Source organism: Microcebus murinus, chromosome 1, assembly GCF_040939455.1.
Source record: "Microcebus murinus isolate Inina chromosome 1, M.murinus_Inina_mat1.0, whole genome shotgun sequence".
Taxonomy (NCBI): Eukaryota; Metazoa; Chordata; class Mammalia; order Primates; family Cheirogaleidae; genus Microcebus; species Microcebus murinus.
Genome location: NC_134104.1, coordinates 137,187,012 through 137,208,809, shown reverse-complemented (window position 1 = coordinate 137,208,809; position 21,798 = coordinate 137,187,012). Strand labels below are relative to the sequence as shown.

General features: G+C 39.0%; 1 protein-coding gene across 7 annotated transcripts in view; it reads right to left on the bottom strand.

The window, feature by feature from the left end:
* Positions 1-2,073, bottom strand: part of RBMS3 (RNA binding motif single stranded interacting protein 3) — a 675,854-nt gene extending 673,781 nt beyond the window's left edge. Inside the window, exon 1 of one of the 7 annotated variants that reach the window (XM_076005926.1) lies at positions 1,317-2,073. In XM_076005926.1, the coding sequence (XP_075862041.1) occupies positions 1,317-1,391 (75 nt within the window). In that variant the 5' untranslated portion in view covers positions 1,392-2,073. The remainder of the gene's footprint in view (positions 1-1,316) is intronic. The other 6 variants (XM_076005939.1, XM_076005925.1, XM_076005920.1 and 3 more) reach the window with 6 other exon arrangements.
* Between the last annotated feature and the right edge of the window lie 19,725 nt (positions 2,074-21,798).

The following is a 21,798-nucleotide window of genomic DNA, read 5'->3' as shown; positions in this document are numbered from 1 at the left end:
AGGCACTGAAGAGGAGGGCTAGTCTATTTAAGCAGCAGCAGCACAAACTAAATGCTCACAAAGGCAAAAAGCAATGTGAGTCGACCTTGGAGGGGGTAAGGTGGATGGGAAGGTAGAGCAATTGAAAAAGAAAAAGAGCAACAACCTTTAACATAATGCTAAAAGTCTGTTGCCCAGTCTGTTTTACAAATAGGCATTGTTTGCTGAGACAGAATAAATGAGAGATAACTACAGCATGAATTACCAAACCCTAATCATATCAGAAGTCCTGGTGACAGCACTGATCATTCAGGCATGCCTTGCTCACTTTCGGCATATTTATTTATAAAGACGGTGGACCCCGGCTAACGCAATACAAAATAATATAATCCACGCACTCGAGGAGGTAACTCCACCAACATTCTTTTTCCTTCAAATCAAGTCCAATTTAATTGACAAGTTGGAGCTGTGATTTTACACCTGAGAGTCTTTCATGTCTTAACTGCAGGATGAAGTTCAGGGTTGGCACTGCCCACTGCTTACTTACGTGGGCTTGCCTCTGGGCCCCTAAGGATCCTCTGAGCACACACACATAAAGCCTAAAGTATTTAACCACTTCAAGTCCAATTATTACCAGTTACATTTTATTTCTTTTCAGGACCAGGCCTCCTGATGGCAGCTGACACAGAAAAATAGAGCTTCTAAAAGTAAAAAAAACATCTATCGTAAAGCTCCTAATTTAGAGTCTAGCATCCTGATCATCCTCAATATAAAATAAAATATGCAAGGAAAATTAAAAATAAACATATGCCCAAACATACGCTAGGAGACTTCGGTAGGTGCCCTATACCTTCCCACACCCTTTCTTCATTCTAAACTCAGCGGTTAAAAGTTTGAGTCGCCCCCACCCTGGCCTGTCCCATCCAGTGGGAAAAACCCTTTTAGAGCCACAAACAAAGAACAGCTCACCAGAAAAGCCCCTGAAATTATATTCTTGTGCCTAATAATCACTGTTGTGATCTCGTTTCTAAAAACCCTGCCCATCTGCAAAGGACTTTCGGGTATCAGGACCATTTATGCTGCCAAATAACAACAAAGGAACTGAACTCCAGTGAAACTATTATCTCTCCTTAAAGAGAAAGCGACAATTCCGGGTTTGCAGCTTTCTTCTTATTTTCTTCCTCTGCCTCATTAACTCCATTGGTATGTTACTAATTTCAAAGAAGCAGGAAGAGGTGATGGGGGGGGGTTAAACAATAATTCACATGCCTGTCTGTTTCCCATCCCAAGTGCAGAACGCTACCACGCTGATTGCCTGACCGTGGGTCGAGCCATACCTTGGTTTGGAGATAATGAGGATAGTAGTAAGTGTACTGGGGGTACATTTGTGGCTGATCCAGGCGTTTGCCCATGTAGCTGGAATCTTTATCTCCGAGGCAGGGAACTGGATGACAGGGTATAGTGCCCCAGGCCGAGCTTCCTCTTAAACCACTATTCCTGACAGTCCCGATGACTGATGAGGCTTCAGAGACTCCACCACTCGCTAGTTCCAACACAGCAAGAATTTTTTAAAAAACAAAACAAAACAAAACAAAAAGCACACACACCAAAAAAAAATAAAAAAAAAAAAGGGTGGGGAGTGAGAGCTGTAGAAAAAAACCCCACACACAGCCTCTCCAGATCTTTCCTGGCTTCCCCCAGCTGCCGGGGTCCACTTGGGAAGAGGCAGTTTGTTCTCTAACCAGGCTGTCTGTAGTGATGTCAATTGCCAGCGTTTGTAAAGGGGGAAAAAAAATCAAGTCCTTTTAGCACAACTCCGAATCCTTGCAGATCAGCTTCCTGTCTCCTGTTTGTCTCTTTCCCCACCTTAAAGAAAAAGGAAAAAAGAGAGAGAGAAAGAAAGAAGGAGAAGGAAAAAAAAGAAAGAAAGAAAAAGAAAGGGGAAAAGAAAAAAAAAAAAAAAAAAACCTTGCACAGCTTAGTTGCTGCTGTCTCCCTCCCAGAGTGACATGGTGTTCGGGGCTTGTCCTGTCCTTTCATTCACTTCCCCTCCTTCCAGCCGGTGGGTGGAACCGAGAGAGCCTCTCCAGGGAGCAGCGTACGCAGTCCAGAAGGCTGCAGTATTTCCTCCAAGAAAAAAAAAAAAAAAAAAAAAACAGGCTGCTTCAACCCCTGCTGCAAGCAAAGTTCCGATTCCCTCTGCTGGCTATCTCGAATAGCAAAGCGATTTTTGCAGCAAGGCTGCTGCCGCTGGAACTGAACCTGAAGAACTCAAATGCGGGTGGTGGATTATTTCTTATCCCTCCCTCCATCTACTCCACACAAGAGCTGCCTTTTTTTCTTTTCTTGCCAAGTTCCGAGATAAGCCACACTGCTAAACAAAACACAGAAGACCATAGGAGGGAAGAGAGGGCGAAAGGAGGAAAGAGAAGAAAGGAAAAATTTTAAAAAGGCAGAGGAACTAACCTTGCCATGAAAATGGAAAAAAGTGTGTCCCAGATGCTTTCAAAACCTGTTAACACACTAAAGCCAGATGACTCCAAGACCTGGTTGAGAAACTAACCTTTTAGTTCATGGAAGAGGTGGAGGATGCTCACTATTGAAGAAATTTTAGGATCTACTTCAGGACTATTGTTAACAAGCCATGCATCATCAGATTGGACTGATCAACTGAATATATCAGAAATAATAACTTTTATCATTACATCCATTTTATAAAAATCAAAGGAAGTGCCCCCTTACGTTTATCAGCTCCTTTATAAATAGCATCAGTGTTTCTTGCATCGTCTCTCTTTTTATGATTATTTTGATTCATTGATGCTTTAATCGCTCGACTGATATCATCTCAAAAGAAAAAAAAAAGAACAAAAATCATAATTACTTGGCAGAGTTTTTCTCCATCAATGACAATATTCTGACATGTCTATCAGCTGCTACATTATAATACAAATTGTTTCAGAGAAAATATATTTCCTTAAAGGGTCCCTTTTCAAGGCGGCCGAGGCTAAAATTAGATGTGCCAGCTGTGTTTTGCTGCGAGTGCTCACGCATGCCCAAAGCGTGGGCAGACCGATATTGAGCTCCTCTCTACTTTGTCAAGTCGGCTCTGTTCTCCAGAGCCCTGAGTCGCCTTTTCAGATAAAAGGTTCTTGGTACAAATCCAGCTTCCTAGGCAAGAAGAACAGAGAATTCGGGCTCAGTGCACACATGGTGTCCATCCACGTACAAGCCCCCCACCCCCGAGGCAACTGGCTTCCGCTGAGGGGAACTGGTTTCTGGAAACTGTGTGAGTGCATGTGTGTTCCTTGGAGAAAGATAAGGATGGTGGGTAAATAGTTTTATGTTTTACTTTTGACAAGAATAACAACCAGAAGGAAGGAAGGAGAGAGAATGGGAGGGTGGGAGTTAGGAGCCCTGACAACATGGTAATTCAGAAAATTAAATCAACCCTGCTGATGTTTTAAATGTGTTCTACTGGGCCTCAGTTGTCCCACCTATAAAATGGAGATGCTGTCAACTTACCTGGCTAAAGGCAGTAGGTTGAATCAGATGCTGAAAAATCACATTGATTTAAAAATCCTTCAGTGATAATCACATTGCTCAAGCAATAAAACCCTAACTCTTTCCCATAGTTTTCAAGACACTTGACTTCTTGGCTGGTCCTTGCTTTCTGCTCCTGTCTCAGACCTTAAGCTCTGCCCCTCACATTCTATACCTGAGTCACAAATGAGCTACTTCCAGGACCCTCTGTCATTCCCTCTTCCCACATTGTTCTCCCAACCCCATTTCTACCTACCTTACCCTTTAGCAGGTCCTGCAGGTCTCAGCATGGATATCACCACCTCAGAGTGGCTTTCCTTAAACCCTTACTTACTGGGGCACTTTCTGTTTGCCCTAATAGAATGCTTGTTCTACTTTATTTGCCTGTTTACTGCTTGTCTCTTGCATGATGTCCCAAACTCTGGGAAAATACGAGGTCACATCATTCTCCTTCACCTTTATATTTCCAAAAACTGGCATGGAGTCTAGCCCAAAACCGTGCTCAGTAAATGTCTGAATAAAATGTTTTAAACAAAATCAGTAATTTCAACCCAACTTATATCCTTTCTTCAGCACATTTTGATCCTTGCCACAGGTCAAGAACTGACCTAGGCGCAGGGAATATAGACAGATACAAATCAGAACAAGTCCCTTCCTTCATATGGTCTATATTCTAGGGTTTGCTTTTTTTTGTGGGAGGGGGCAGTAAACAAAGGAATAAAAAAGTAAACATGCAGAGCTATATAGTGCTGTTGGAAATATAAAACAAAATGAAGAGAAACAGAGTCACAGGGATTCTACTTTAAGATAGTCAGGAAAATGCTCTTCAAGGAAGAATTCTAAGATTAAAGCAAGGATGTGGACCCTGCTCTGGGTGCTATGTACTGTGAGAGTACTTAGTGTTAAAACCTTAGATCCCATAGACTGCCTGGGTTCCAACCCTGCCTATGCTGAATCCATCTGCCTCAATTTCTTCATCCATCAAATGTCACTAACCACTTCATACAGTTATTATGAGAATCGACCAAGACAAACACAGGAAGCATTTAGAGCACCTTGTAACATGTTGAATCAGTTCAATAAATACCAGTTTGCATTTGGGAGAAGAGCAACCCAGTCAGAGGAAACAGCAAGTACAGAAAGGCCTGCAGTGGACATGTGTCTTTGGAATGTGTAACACGTGGCACAGAGTGGCTGGAATGAAGCATGTGAGGGGTATAGACCATAAAATGAGGGTGAGGAGTTGCCCTAAGACCGGATCATATAAGCCTTGGTAAAGACTTGATATGGAAAGCTAAGTAAGTGATAGCTAATGGTAGAACAAGGGATCTATTCAAATATTCAGACTGTGGACCCAGCTATCTTCAAGTATAAAATGCTCATTTTAGATAACCTACTGAGGTTCCTCCAAATTCTAAGACCTATAAAATTAGGATTCTAGATTGCTTTTTGCCAATTCTGCCACTATGAACAAAGGATATCATATTCTTTTATTAATAACTGGCCTAAGATATTCCTTGAAGGGAAAAGAATGCTGTCTTCTTTGCAAATGAAAGGCCAAATAAATAACTCCCCAGCCAAAACTACAGTCCATTATATGTACAGTTCCCAGTATGTGTTAATACTATCAGCAATTTCTATACAAATCAATACTTTTCACAATGCTATTCTATTTCATTGAATTATTGTAATGTTTTGGGTATCAGTTATCATTAAGCGTATGAATACTCATTGTACATTTAAAGCTTCTCTTAATGAAAAGTGAGTTTACCACTTGTGAGAATGTGAAAGCTGCGTTTTTATTTTATTTTTTTACTTTTTTTTTCCCCTCAGAGATACCAGTAGCCATAGCAATTCAGGAGGCAAGATACTCATGTCAGAAATAGTTTTTATATCATCTCTGCTCTGTTGGAGCAGTAGCACTTTCCATTTAAATGATCAAGTTAAGGTAGGAGGTAACGGGTTTAAGGCACTCTCTAAATCAGCAGCCAGCTGTATGCCATTTGCCAACTAACCAACAAATTTTGTACAAATCCAAGAGCAGCCAACTGCATCAAAGGGCATGGACTCTCCCAGGTTCACATGGTGCCCAGCCCAGACAGAAGAGACCCTGCTTTAAAACAAGTTTGGACTAATAGGACTGGGGCAATGCCTCAGACATGGCATTGGGAGGTGGGAGAGTGAAGGCACCAAAGTGAATGTCAACTGGACAGAATGGAGACTCTCTTTTGGTTTACTCTTGACCTATCTATCCACTCAAAGAATAACGCAATTCTTACTTTGGGTGATTTATTTTGTAAATTATAAAGACTTAGTCAAAAGCAAAAGAAAAGAAATATAATGAAACCCTAATTCTATTATCTTCATAAGCAAGTTCATATACTATTCTATAATCAAGAAGGACATGTATGACCTTGAATAATTTTTTTTAAGTCCTGTCGTTTCTTGCCCACTTTATTCAAATTTATTGTAAAAACTCTTTCAACACAGCAGTTTTGAAAGAGATGTTAAACATAAATTTTTTCTTTTGTTTTGTTTTTAAAAAAAGACAAGATAGTAGGTTGCAAATTCCAACACCAACTTACTATTACAATTTCTTTTTCTCCTACTGAATACTTGCCAATGGTTTAGGAAAATATCTGAGACAAATTAGGGGAGAACAGTAGTGATCCAAGTATGAGTGATCCAAATTTGAACTATTATTGAATACAAATATATTAATATAAATTCAATTAAAATTGGCTTTTAAGACAATTTCAAACCTCAGGAAAAATTATAATATAATATAGTTTGAGACATTAAAGCAGGTAGAAAATCAAGAAAAATTTAAAACAATGAGCATTATTAACTTCAACAGAGTTTTACTGAGCATCCACTATATACCTAAATGATTAAGGATACCAATATAAATATTATCATCCTTGTCCTCAAATAGACTGAACAACTTTATATTAACCAAATGCCAGCCATTCATGAATAATCCTAATGTGTTTTTCAGATCTGAGTACCAACTTGTTAAGATAGTTATTAAATATTTTTTTTAAAAAACTCAATTTTTTCTGAAATATATACTTTATCATTTTAAGCAATTATTTTCATGAAAGCCTATGTTTATTTTGCTTCTGTTATCTTTACAAAGAATACACACCCTCTATACTCTCACTCTCTATATACATTTTTCATAGCAGCTAATACTTGTGGTAGGCACATCCTGTTCTCCTTCTCCAGTAGGATTACCAAGATTCACACTTCCCACTCCAATCCAAGTAGGGCATAACTGTATGACTTGCCATGGCCAATAAAATACGAAGCAGCAGTGACTTCTGTAAAAGCTTTTAGCTGCTGCTGGTTGATTCTCCTCTAGTGGAAGCATGTGCTTATGTGGAGCAGCCATGGAAGGGAGCATCCTGGAAAGCTGAGGATAACTACTTTGGAGAGCTGTCTGGGCCCACAGAGTAGCTGAGCCAACTCTGATTAATACAGCATTACTTGTAGTTTCATAATATATTTGTCGTTTTTCAGGTTTCGATTTCTCTCCCACTGTTCTAAGTTCCACAGGGTAAGGAATTTATCATATTTACATTATATCATCAACACAAAACAGTCCTTGGGACTTAATACTCACTTAATAAATACTTGTTAAATAAATTAATGAACACAGTAGTTTCCCCTTAACTGCAGGGGATATGTTCCAAGTCCCCCAGTGAATACCTGAAACCACAAATAGTACTGCACCACCCTTCCCCCACCACACGTATATGTATTTTTTTCTATACACACATAACTATGATAAACTTTAATTTATAAATTATGCATAGTAAGAAATTAACAATAACTAATATGCAATAGAACAATTATATTTAATAACAATATGCTGCAGTAAGAGTTATGTGAACGCGATGTCTCTCTCTTTCTATCTCCCTACCTCAAAATATCTTATTGTACAGTACTGTGGGTAACTGAAACACTGAAACCATGGAAAGCAAAACTATGAATAAGTGGGGGAGAAAGGAGAGCCTATTGTAAATGGTTCCATTTAAAACCATCTCATGTAACTATAGTGGTTGACGTACACTATTTTGTGTAAAAATAGAGGAGGAAATGAGGCTTATATTCAAAAGGTTAAAAAAAAAAGTTAAATTTTCTGGGAGGAGAACTGCTAAAGTACTAAAAGTTCAGAAGAAGGAAAAGGGATGACTATTGGGAATGGGTACTGAGGTTGACTAGCTAAGAAAGAAAAAAAGGTGAGTGTTGCCAACTGAATGTTTGTATCCCCCCAAACTTCTTATATGGAAATTCTAACATCCCATGTGATGATATTAGGGCCCTTGGGAAGTAATTAGGTCATGAAAGCAGAGGCCTCATGAATGGGATTAGTGTCCTTATAAGAAGAGACATGAAAGAGATGATCTAATTTTGCTCTCTGCCATGAGAGGAGACAATGGTTTTCCATCTGAAAACCAGGAAGCAGGCCCTCAGCAGACACCAGATCTTCCCACCACCTTGATCTTGCACTTCTCAACCTCCAGAACTGTGAGAGATAAATGTGTGCTGCTTAAGCCATCCCATCTATGGTAATTTGTCATGGCAGCCCAAGCTGACCGAGACAAGGAAGAAATGAACTAAGATATAGATAGCCTGCTACATACTAGATACTGTTCTAGGAACATAAACATTTCCTCAGTTAAAACTCACAGGCACCTGGGACGTGAGTATGATTTTTCATACTCACCACTGAGAAAGTTGAGCGGGAGAGGCTTTAACTACCCTAGCCAAGTTCACCCAGTTACAATACGACAGAGGAATATCCTGACTCCTGTCTGGGTACTGGCCCAAACCCAGGGTTTTCTTTCTCAGTATCATTTGATGGGGATCTTTAAATGCTTTATTTCAAAATTGAGGATGGGACAATCTTTGTGTTCAAAATGGAAAATATCATATACATAAAAGTTCTCAATAAGTCAGTTATAGAGGCAGATAGTATTTAACTCTAAAGAAAGGGCGTGGCCTTCTATCACAGAGTATAAACTCTATTTGGAAGATGGATGAGATGGCTATTTTCAACGTGGCTAAGCTATGGTGCCAGTTGTTTGGCCACACACCAGTCTAGATGTTGCTGTGAGGTAATTTTTAGATGTGATTAATTTTGTATAAAGCAGATCGCCCTTCATAATGTGGTAGGCCTCATCAATCAGCTGAACGCCTTAAGAATAAAGACTGCAATCTTTGAAAAGGAAGGAATTCTGACTCCAGACTGCCTTTGGACTCAAGGCTCAACACCAACTCATCCTTGGGTCTCCACCCTGCTGGCCTACCCTGCAGGTTTCAGACACTTGGCCCCCATAATAATTGTGTGTGTCAATTCCTTAAAATCTCTCTCCTTATATCTATATCAATATTTACATCTACATCTGTATCTATAACTATATCTTACTGGTTCTGTTTCTTTGGAGAATTCTGACTAATAAAACAGGTTAATGAAATGAAAGAAAATAAGGCAGCTATAAAGATCAGTAAGATGGGCACTCTTACACATTCATAATAAATGTCTGTAAACATAGTTTAATGAAATATATGGTCTTAAAAATCATCATGCTTTCATCTAGTCATTTCAGTTCTAAGAATCTAAAATGGATCTTCATATAAGCATTTTAAGACTAAGTAATTGGAGAAATCTGATGTCCAACCCTAGCAGGTTTGTTAAATAAATCACAATACAGATTATGAGTCAACCATTAAAATGATACTTTGAAAACATTCTATCATCATGGTGAATGTTTAGGTGGAATAACTAATGAAAAAAATCAGAATGCAACATTGTATATGCAGGTTTGCAACTATGAAATATAAATACATAGGCAAAGAGTAGAAGAACTATACCAAAATAACAACAGTGGAATTTTTTCTCTGTGGTTGGGTTATTGGTGATTTTATTTTTCTTTTTGATTAATTTTGGCATTTCCAAAATGTTTTAAAATGAGCATGTATGCCATTATTTAAAATAAACATTATTTTAAAATATTTTTTAGATAAATTTTTTAGATAAAAAAATTTTTAGATAAATTCCAAAGTATAGTTTTTATTATTAGCCAAGAGGAAATTTTTAAAGGCCCAAAGGTGACAATATAAAAATACATTACATATGTACTTTAAGTAGCCATTTCCTCCCTATCTGTATTGGACATCAATTTAAGACAAGTTTAAGTCTTTCTTTAAAGTCTGTGAGCATTGATTCTTCATCAAAATAATGACAAAACTTTCATTTAAGACCTAAAGACAAATATTCTTATTTAATGAAAGAATAATAGCTACCAATGGCAAAGAAGGGGTTAAAATAAACCTGCGTAAGTATCTGAGATTTTCATTTTTTCACATCAACTAGTGTTGCTTTTGTACTTTTGCCATGTACTTCTCACTGTATTTATTTTTTTAAAAAATATTAATGCCTCTCTGACAGCTTGTTTATAATGTGCTGTAGGAATATGGAATGTTTTCAGTTTATCACTATGCTGCCTATATATTTCCATATGAAGAATTCTACTACTTGCAGACCATTGAGTCAATTTTGTCCTGATGTAGGTGGCAGATTCCAGGGGCTCTTTTCACAAGCACATCTTCTGCCATGTCATGTGCCATTAGTGGATCAGTGCATTGGAAAAGACCAGACTGAAAACCTCAAAGGAGGGGAAAAAGTAAGTAGCTGCTTTGCCACATGTGAAACTCATTTTTCTAAAAGGAATATCATCACTTTTTATTGACCTTCTAGCTTCCAGCTGCCAATAGCTAAGTAAATTGGGTCAATTTTATTTGGCTGAGCTGATTCTTCTCCCTAGAAAAATCCAGAGTGGCAAAAGTCTAGACTGAAAGGCTACTAGTTAGAATTACCATATGAAATACAAGGCACTTAGTTAAATTTGAATTTCAGAAAATAAGAGATCAGTTTGTCATGTGTCTAAAATATTACATATGGTATGTCCCAAGAAATATTTAGACCATACTTATAAAAATTATTTATTGCTTGTCTGAGATTTAAATTCAGTTGGGTGTTTTATATTTTTATTTCCTAAATCTGACAATTCTACCCCTAACTGATGCATTGAAATAGCACACAGGCCTTGCAGAGGACACAGAAGGTTTGGTAGTGCCTCCAAATTTAATGACAAGTGATTTTCAATCCTCTCTACACTCAACCCAGGTAAACAAAAAATGTCCCCAAATTAACTCTCCCTTTAGAGATCTGAACCACAGTTGTCTTCTTGATAGACATCTATACAGTAGTCCAGGAGCTCTGTTTTTGTTTTAATTTTAAGCCTGTGTCTTTCCTTTTAGAACAAGGGAAAATTTAAACTTTTTTCTTTAATAGTTATTCAACACAATAAAGAGCTGTCTAGAATGACAGATATCCAGATCCCCATTCTTTGTATCAAAAGGTATAATTTAGAGAGACCACACAAATGTGCAAAACAGAAGACAAAAGGAGATCAAAAGCAAAACGCTGCCCAAAGAGTGGTACACAGACAAGTGCTGACTAGCAAACTCTTATGCATCCTTGACCATTGAGTACAGAGATCAAGAATTCATGACCGGTAACTTTATAATAATTTATCTGAGAAATTTTATGTCTCCTGCCTCTAAGTAATAAAGTTTGGACTTAGATTTTGGAAGTCTGCTTTTTCCATTTCTCTTTTTAAATAATTTTTATTGCATATTACAAAAATATCAGCTGGGATCAATTAGAAAAGAACAAAAACCAGTCTTTCACCACTGATTGTTTGAAAAGTGCTGCTCTAGAAAATATAAAATTTTCTTTCCTTCATTTCTGTTGACATACTTCTAGTGATGAAAAATTTACATTGATGTGTTTTCCGATCACAATACAAAAACTGAACCTACAAGCATTACAAAGGACTAATTTAATTCTCTCAAATTTACTTTTCTTGTTTTCCTAACTCACTCTCTTTTCTTTGTCTATTTCTTACCCTCTAATCTGCACCACCTTCCTGACCCAGAGGAAGACATTTAATAGCATCCAACCCAAAGTCAGGACATGTGGGGCTTCTTGGCTGTGAATGACTGAGCCAGGCGATATTGATTTCCCAGCTGGAGCCTCAGTTAAGTTACCTTGTGTAAAATGCAGATTGAACTTAGTCACTGAAGGTCACTTTCTGACTCTGATTTTCCACAGTGCTATACTGCACTTGCTTATTAGCCTAAGATGAGACTGCATCTTTTGAGGGGTGGATGGCAAGGCTCACATCAGCAGCATGAGGCTGACACACCTGAGCCAAGGTTTTGGGAGACTCCCAGCCACTCCCAGCAGCTGTACCTTGGGAGGTTCTGACTCGACAAAAAGCCCCATGAATTATGATCTGCCTTCTAGAGATGACGTCCCCATGAATGACCCTAAATCATGACCATACGGTCAGCCCTACACTTTTGCCAGGGCCCCGAAAACAGTTCAACCCCTGGCAGTCCAGATGTTCCGCCCATCCCACCAGGGCTTTCAGTGTTCTGAATGTTTATGCTCATTATGCAGTCAGGAAACATAATTATTCATTTTGCTTTAAGTAAGTTTATGACTGAAGGTAATGGGGGGAACATAAATGTACTGACTGTTTACTGAGACTCGTAAATGCTAAGAACACAGACAAATAATTGTCACTTGGAGATTTGTTCTTGCAGCGTAGAATCTTCATTTTTAGCAATTTAACGACTAAAAGTTTACCCACCTTGAGGAGAATTATTTAGTAGGAAATAAAACTTAGCACCTATTTCATTCCCTGCTCCTACAACTTCCATCCTTTCAGAAAATCAGCTTTCACATAAAATGTGCGGAAGGTAGCTTGTTATATTGGGCTAGTAAAACTAAGAGGCAATTTGTACAAGCTAAACCTCTAAATAACAATGCCAAGTTCTGAACATTTGCGGAGCTCTGGATCACCATTAACTAATATGATCTCTCTTTTCCTCTGAGAGATAAACTTAGTCACTCACAAATTATCAAGAAAGAATAAAAAACAGAGAGGTTAAGAAATCTGTCTTGTCCAACTGGTAAAAAAAAAAAAAAGTGACAAAGCTCTGGTCAGAATTCAGCAAGTTTGATAAAACTTGCTGAATGTTTATACCTCTATAATATGTTTATACCTCTTCAGAGTTAAGTATAGTATCTGTTTATGGCTAGGATGAGCCATTGGGTGGATTGAGCTCATTTTAGGAGGTGTCTGGGAAGGTTTGGCAAAACCAGTGGGAAGCCTCTGAGACTTTAGGACTCCTGATCTTAACTGCAGTGATAGGTAAATAGTGACATTACTGGGGGAGGGACAGTCAGAGACACAGTATGTAGGTGGCCTGTCTGTGGCTTCTCCCCACTCACAGTGGACAGCTGCATTAAATTTGACAGTCAACCTTGTCTCATCCTCTCCAGATGTGGCCATCCTGTCATTCCCAACCATGCTGCCTCTTTGCAAGCAAAGAAAGTACAAAGGGAACCACTGTAACAAAGGATTTTTTTTTCTTTTAATGTTGAATAAGATTTCTTACCAGCTCACTCTTCCTTCTTGTGTACATCCAATGGGAAAAAGATGTGAGAGCTTTTCAGGATTAGCAACATGGCATCAAACAGCCACTTGCAGGGAGGGTACAGAGAGGACTCCCTGGTACCACCCTTTGGGGAGTGGCACCTGGGAGCCAGAGACACCACATTTCTAAAGAACAACAGTTGCAAAAGCAGACATCTGGCCCAGAAATGCCTCTCCATTATTCCTTCCTCAGGCTAAAAGCATGGGTTTTTATTCCAAGAAACAGGGCAAATTGTTGAGAAAAATGAACATAAGGAAGCCAGTCTATTTGCACAGTGTGATGGATTACCCCCAACCCAAGATCTGGTGTGAGATGTTTTATTTTTCGTTTCTCTTTGATGAGGAATGTGGGGCGCTTATATGCCAGTGGTTGAGTTCATAATGGTATGGAGACTAAGACACATTTTTTTATCCCCTCTCCAAAACTCACCCTTCCAGGAGAAAGGTACAAATGCTACCAAAAGCAAGAGAAATAGGCAGGGGATCCCTGTACTAAGCACATATACAGAGTCTATGGTTCTAATATGTAATCCTCATGCAGTAGCTGGTAAAGGCATGTACAACCCCAGCTTATTTACTTTGCTGCAAACTCTAAAAATCACCTTATTTCTTGGTAAAGAAACAATGCCTGTGTTGAGACCCCAAGAAAAATTGCAGACTGTTGTTCCATAGGCTCATAATGGAAGGCTCTATCCATTATGACCAGAGATAAATGTATTGGATTCAATATGTTTGGTTTGGGAAATCTCTTTTTGTCAGTTCCACTATAACCAATTGTCCATTATAGCATGTCCTTGCTAAGAGTAGCCAATGCAGAAATATTTAACCTCCCTATCCATAAACATTTCTTTCTTCCCAGAGCAGGAAAGGGCTGAGCTTCCCAAGGCCTTAATATTATTTATTTTCCAGTGAAGGGATGGTTTTTATGCCAGGTACAGTATTCCTTTTAAGTACAGTATTTTTTAAGTGTCTGCTTTTTAAATTATTCCTATAGCGAAGATTCTGACCACTTGCCCTCAGTAAATATCTGGTGATCCTTTTCCCCAACAGATGGGACGGGCCTCCTGATATGCTCCTGGCCTAATTTCAATTTCGGTAATTGCATTCTGTCAACTTAAAATTTCCTCACCAGTTTCATCTGCCTGGGATACGATGCCTCATTCTTGGTGCTGAACTGCCTGGCATGCCATTGGAGACTGAGGAACAGCTGGTGCATTCCACCCCAGAAGTGGATGCATTTTAGTGGCAGGTGCAAAGGTTTTCTTCTGCCGAATACAAATTCTAACCTAGGAATAAGCTTCATGGATGCCTTTTATTTTTGCAATGAACATAAGTAACTACAAGAAAACCAGAAATATGAATGTATCTAAAGCATAAATACGAATTGGGAGGAAAATACAGTCTCACTAAAGCCAGTCTATTGTCTGATCTTTTTGTCTGATCTTTTTGTCTGATCAGTCTATTTGTCTGATCACCCTAAATTTTATAATGCTTCTAAGATTTGAATGTGGATGATAAAGATAAATAATTCACACAATGCAGGCAACCATTAACCTGCCATATGTGTGTGTGTATATATATGTTATATATATATATATGTGTGTGTGTGTGTGTGTGTGTGTATATATATCTTTGAGTTTTGAGATAGTGTTTATATTTTGTTCACATACATAAAAGTAGCTGGAATAAAAGTAGCTTTTCCCATGAAACCTCATTAGGCATCCTATGCATATTGTCATTACAGTAGGTAACACTTTTAATTGAAATGAGATTATCTCCTGCACTAAGCTTGAATCTTAACAGGTATTCTATCCATTTCCGTTTCCCCAGCACCTACAACATAATACAGACTCGATAAATGAATTAAAATGCAAACTATATCGGCCAAACCCAAGGTGTCCAAGGTCTGACCACCAAGATGTTATTTCTAAGGGCTGTGAGTCACCAGGAACTTTGGTAGCTCATGTCCCATCCCCTCAGCCACCTCAGCTCTAGGAAACAGTTCCATGTGAGCACAGACTCACCTTGCATAAAGCACTTCACTTCAAGCAAATGCCACATAACGTTCCATTTCTGCCCCAAGACAACCTACTCCCAGAGGTGTCTTCCAGAGGTACTGGACAGTTGGGTGAATGCAGCCTGGAAACAAGGACAATTGCACTGAGGCAGAGAAAAGCAGTGGAGGACAGAGGAGCTGGGAGATAAATGCTCCTGCCTCCCAGCCTGCGGGCAGATAACTGTGGAAGTTCTCTGCATCTTCTGAGGAGGTCTCAGTGATACCAAACCCTATGAACCAACTCTACATTTGGGCTTTTTTGTTTAGTTTTGTTTTTTGCTGCAAGCTTTTTAGCAATGACCGTGATAACTCACCATTATGTTGAATTTTCCTCCTTCCGCTCCTCACTTCCTATTGGTCTCTGGTCTCCCTCACTTTGGGGAATCACAGCCCAAGCAAACTGTCTGTACCCAAGGTTTGTGTCAGGCTCCAATTTTGGAGAAACCCAAACTCTTACAACTTTGGACATCACCCTACTGACAGTCACACTGGCAGACTGTCCACATGAAAACACAGAGTGTACCTGTTCAGCCACCATTTCATTTTCCCTCCTGTCACACAGCAGATAAACAACATACCAAGAGTGCTCCAGCATGTGCAGGCTGATAGATTATATGCTATGCTTATGCCAGGAAATAGGGGCATGAATAAAATTGTGCCTTGATGTCTATCCTGAAACATTAAATATATTAGCTCTAAATATTGTATGTTACCAATGACACATGAATCATTCCCAAAGTCTCATAGCTAGTGGAAAAGCCCAGATTCTGCCTTTCAGCCCCTGCAGGTCACCATACTTTAGTTTAGAAGCCCCAAGCCCCTGTGGGACTCAAGCTGACTCAAACCCTAATTTGTACTATGCAGCAATCCTGGTGATTTCAGCTGCTTGGTCTCATGCTGCCTTGTCCCTAGGGGTGGGAAAACATTTATGCAGTAAAATTTGTGACTACTGTCCTTGTTTCATGTAGATCATCAGTAGGTAGTGCCCTAACCTAGGAGGAAGGCCTTGTGATGTCTGGAGTCCAACATTTTATACCTATGCAGTTTGGGGCCAGCCCACCGTTGAATTTGACAGTCCACACTCACTACAGGGGTAAGCAGTTGGCTCCATGAGACAGAGATATGCAGTGGACAGATGAACTGCAAAGAATTCGCAGCAGTTCTTTAGAGCAGTGGTGTTTAGATCTCAGACTTTCATGATTTATCCAAATTGAGGCTAAAAGCTGACATAGGAGCTAGAATGAGGCAAGGGTGACCTGAGGGTCCCAGAGTATCTCTCTGTTTTATGAAAAGGACTCCAAACCTTCAAAAGTTGTATTAGAGAAGGCCTGCAGGCCCTCTGGATCATCCTTCTTTGAGTTTTATAAAATTATTGTCTTTTTCCTGAATATAAAAGCTCTATGTTTTACTGTAAAATGTTAAACTGCAACATTATATAAAAAAAACACAAAAATTCACACATATGATCCCATCTAATCCTATCATCCAGAGGTAATTGCTATTAATATTTACTCTATTTGCTTCTGGCTTTTTCCCCTATGAATATATGAATATATATTTCTCCCTCCCTCTTTCTCTCTCTCTCTCTCCTTACATGTGAGAACGGGATAAAACCTTTATTTTATTTAGATCTTATGAAATTTCTTTATACTTCTTTCTTCTGGCAATGTATTGTGAGCATTTCCTTTGAAAACACCAAATTATTGAATACATATATTTAATGATATTTTAATGATTCTGTTAATAGATGAATAGGTTATTTCTTATGTTTGTTATTACAAATGAGACTACAACTTACAACTTACGCATATATATTTGTATGAGTTTTGGCGTTTCTCTCCTCTTTTTTTTTTTTTTGAGACAGAGTCTCACTTTGTTACCCAGACTAGAGTGAGTGCCATGGCATTAGCCTAGCTCACAGAAACCTCAAACTCCTGGGCTCAAGAGATCCTCCTGCCTCAGCCTCCCAAGTAGCTGGGACTACAGGCATGCGCCACCATGCCCGGCTAATTTTTTTCTATATATATTAGTTGGCCAATTAATTTCTTTCTATTTTATAGTAGAGACGGGGTCTCGCTCTTGCTCAGGCTGGTTTCGAACTCCTGACCTCAAGCAATCCGCCCGCCTCGGCCTCCCAGAGTTCTAGGATTACAGGCGTGAGCCACCGCGGCCGGCCTCTCTCCTCTTGGTATAGATTCTGCAACTCCTTTCTGAAGCAAGAGGCAAATCCTCATCAGTAGATGGTACCAGGACCAATGACTTAATTAAGGCAAGCCACCTCAGTATGTTAATACTCACCCTTGTGGTCATGAAGATGACTGCAGTGGTCTCAGCCATGTTATCCTAATCCACCAACATCTAGAAGTGCATACCATTCCCATCTGTATTTTTTAAAAATCTAAGATACGTTTACCAAAAGTTCTTCTCTCCAGAACACTTCTCATGTTTCATTGGACAGAGTTGGTCACATGCAATTTCCTAAGTCACTTTGCGATGAGGGAAATGGAATTATTATGATTGGCTTAGACTACCCAAGATCCATCATCCTTTGAGCCATGGAGAAAGATTATTTTCTCACAGCACGCAGCTGCGTAAGGCTAAAATGGCATGTACTACAGAACAAAATCAAAGGCCTTCAGGAAAAAAAAAAGGGGAGGGAATTAATGTGAAATTAATTTGGGTAGGCAAAACACAAGTGTCTCCAATACCAAATAATTTGATTTGTTACCCTCCTACCTACTTTATCACACCCTTTTGTCTGATGACCTTAACCTTCCCTCCTTCACTCACCACCTAGACACCTTTTTTTGAATCAAATTACTGCTGGTCATCCATGAGTCTGTAAGAACTTAAGTGAAAGTTAACTTTACAGTGACAATGAGCTTGAGGTCTTGTCTCTCCTTGGGGGCAGTTGTGTTCTAAAAGGGAGCTCTAGAAGACATAAACATCTCCAAGACCTACATAAATAAAGCAATAACAGGGTATGGCGGGCAACGAAAGATTCAAGGCACAGTGTGATCCTACCACCTCCTCATTTCATCTCCTACCCTGCTCCCTGCTCGCTCTTATAGCCACACTGGCCTCCTTGCAGTTCCTCCAAATAGGCCAGTGTACTCTCACCTTGGAGTCTTTGCACTTGACTTCTCTCTGCCTGCAGCAAGCTTTCTTCAGATAACCATGTGACTTCACTCCTCACTTCCTATCCATCTCGGCTCACATGCCACCTTCTTAAAGAGGTTTTTAGATTAAGGAATGGAATGCAAGAGGGGAACTTACTTTCCTTATCCCTCCCAGTTGTTTGAAAAGAATTTATTTACTCCCCCCAGAAAAACCCTCTATAAAACCCCAGGCTCTCCCCCTTTTCTCTCATGGATGCTTTAATTTTGCCACTACCCATCTGCACCCAGATGCTCAAAATAAATAGCATTTTGCTACCAAAAAAATAAAAAAATAAATAAATAAAGAGGTTTTTCCTGATCATCTTATGCAACATAGCAATTTCACTTCATTCTTTGTCCTATCACTCTTTATGCATGGTGGTTGATAGCACTTATAACCACCTGATATGGCAGGCATTTGTTTACCGCCCTTCTTGTAAGTAGATAATAAATTCCATTAACAAGTATTTATATTTTGTTCATTGTTGGTTCCTATAAGCCTAAAACAGTGCCTAACACATTACAGGTATTTCATAACTATGTTTAGAATGAATTGATGGATGTACATTAAAATGGGAAGCTTAGACGGTCGTCTTTCTCTTCCTTAACCTGGATCACAAGGGAAGTCAAGAGGTACCTAATCCTGGGTAGGCTCCTTTCTCTTTGATAATCAATGATGCCCATAGTAAGTTCAAGTAAGTCAATATTTTTCTTCTTTCATCTACTTTCCTCTCAGCAAGACACTCATTTTGTAGGATGAGCTGTATATGTTGAAAGATGAACAGCATCTATCATTCTAATAAGAAATGATGGGCAAATCCTAACTCAGAGTAGTGAGTGAGATACATGATACAGCTTGTAATACTCTCTAATTAATAAAATGTGTTTTTATTCTGATTAAAATTTATTTTGCATGCCAGAAAAAGTCATAAAAACATACCTCAAAGCCATGAGGAAATAGGGTAATGTAATTATTCAACAGTAACTCAAGAAGTAAGTCTAGCATGCCTTCAAATTTCCATTTGATGTGGTGTGTAAGACACACACACACACACACACACACACAATGTTTCAGAGGCTTCCAGACAAAATGGCAATATGAATGCATGGACAAAATAGCCAAGAGAAAAATATGGAACAGTCTGTATATGAGATTGAAAGGAAGACAACCAGACCACAGTGATAAGCCGGCGAGGGAACAGCCTATCTAAGATAGTAAATAAAAGAGCTTCTGGCAGAAGCTAGTAATAAGCACTGTCTGTGTGGGGACAGTGATGGGGGTTGCATATCTGGATCCCCCCAGTTTTGCTGGGAAGACCATGAGATACCAGAGACCATGAAGAACAGCCTGTTCTGCTGAGGCTGGGTGAGAACAGTCCAGTCAGCATAGGAGGGAGCTTATCTTGGAACGAGGGCACCCTTGCCTGGCAGAGAACAGGATTCTGGCCACCTAACTCTTGCATTCTTCTACAAACTTAGAGAATAAACTCTTTGGAAAATCTCCTAAGTTAAGAAGCTTGTGAGTGGTAGGATAAAAGCACAACAAGCCCAAATAGATATCTTCTCTGAAAGACTTCTTCAGATTACCCCCAATCTCTGACAGAATCCATTCCAATTCTCAGTTCTGAGTATTGTTTTGTGAAATGATACATGACTCTTATTTTAAATATCATATTTTCAATATTGAAGGATGTAGAATATCCTTTTGTCATGATATATGTTATATTAAGTGAAAAATGTACATACTAGTAGGTGTTATAGGATTACAACATCAAGATATTTTATATACCCCCCCACACACAATGCATACAAAATTATGAAACAGATACACAGTTGTCTTTCTATATCCATGGGGGATTGGTTCAGATAACCATGTGACTTAATTCAAAATACCAACATCTATGGATGCTCAAGTCCCTTAATGGTGTAGTATTTGCATATAACCTATGCATATCCTCCTGTATACTTTAAATCATATCTAGATTATTTATAATACCTAATACAATGTAAATGCTATATAAATAGTTCATATACTGTATTGTTTAGGGAATAATGTGAAGAAAAATGCCTGTACCTGTCCAGTATGGATGCAACCATCCTTTCTTTCCCCCAAATATTAATATTTTAATCTGTGGTTGGTTGGTTTAATTGGTTGGTTGATTCCATGGAGGCAGAACCCACTGATACAGAGGGGCGACAGTACTCCATTATGGTAGCAGAGCCAAAAAACTTGAAGTTACTTTTATTATTAGTATTTCATATGTTATATAAAAAGAAACTTAATTGGTCTTTTATTCGTAACATATCCAGAATCCAAACACTATCCATTGCTACCACTCTGGTCTGAACCACCATCCTTTTCCCCCTAGATTGCTGCATTAGCCTTCTAACAGCTCTAGTGGGTCTCCTGTCTTCCCACTGTGTGTCCCATAGTCTATTCTCTACACAGCAGTGAAAGTGACCTTTACCAGATGCAAGTCACATTCCTCTGCTCAGAACTCTTCGGTGGTTCCGTGTCATACTCATTTCATAAGCCTCTCTATGGCTTTGCATACTTTATCTCCTGCTACTATTCTCGTACTGACTCCTGTCCAACCACTCAAGCCTCCCTGTTGGTCCTTAGACTTGCCAAACATGCTCTTCTCTCTGCGCAGGCTGTTCCTGGTCCCTAGAACACTCTTCCCTCAAATAGCACCATCTTCAAGCTTTTAATGTCATTTTGTTGAGAAATCCGGCTACCTCCCTCGACATACCTCCTCCTCCTTCCACTCTTGCCAACTCTCCCATCCTTCCCAGAGCCAACGGATAAGAGTCTTATAAAATAGAATGTGAACAGTACCCTCTGAATTGTATACAACGTGTGTTATTTTTCTCCATTGGTCTTATCACCTTCTAAGATACTATATCATTTACTTTTTAAAACTGTCTTTCTCCCCCTACAAGACTGCCAGCTCCCTGAGGGTAGGGAGCTATTTTGTGTACTTCTATAACCTCAGTTCCTAGAGCAATGCCTGGCACATAGTACATGCTGAACAACGAAAGAATCACAGGGTAGTAGAAATAAAAGTGATTTTTACTTTCTTCTATAAATTACCTATAGTTTCCCTATTACTTTTAAAACTAGAAAAATGTACAAAAAGGAAAAAAACATGTAATAGTGCTCATTTCATTGCTCTTATCCTTAGCCTGGAAAATAAACTCAGTTTCTTCTGTATTCAAACTAAGGAACAACAAAAGAAGATGATCTGTTTAAACTTCCCTTGAATCAAACACCAATAAAACATATCTAAACTCTGAAGTTATTTCCATGGGTTTTCCCCACTCCTACTGATTTTGGTGTAGTTTCTGATCAATCATGATGGTGGGAGATGACCTAGTTTCATAACATCTGAAGCGATTCAATTTTTCTATGATACAATTCCATCATGGGCCAAGTCGAATGGTCCAGCAGAGAGAGAGGCTCTCACATTCTCTTAAATATGGTTTA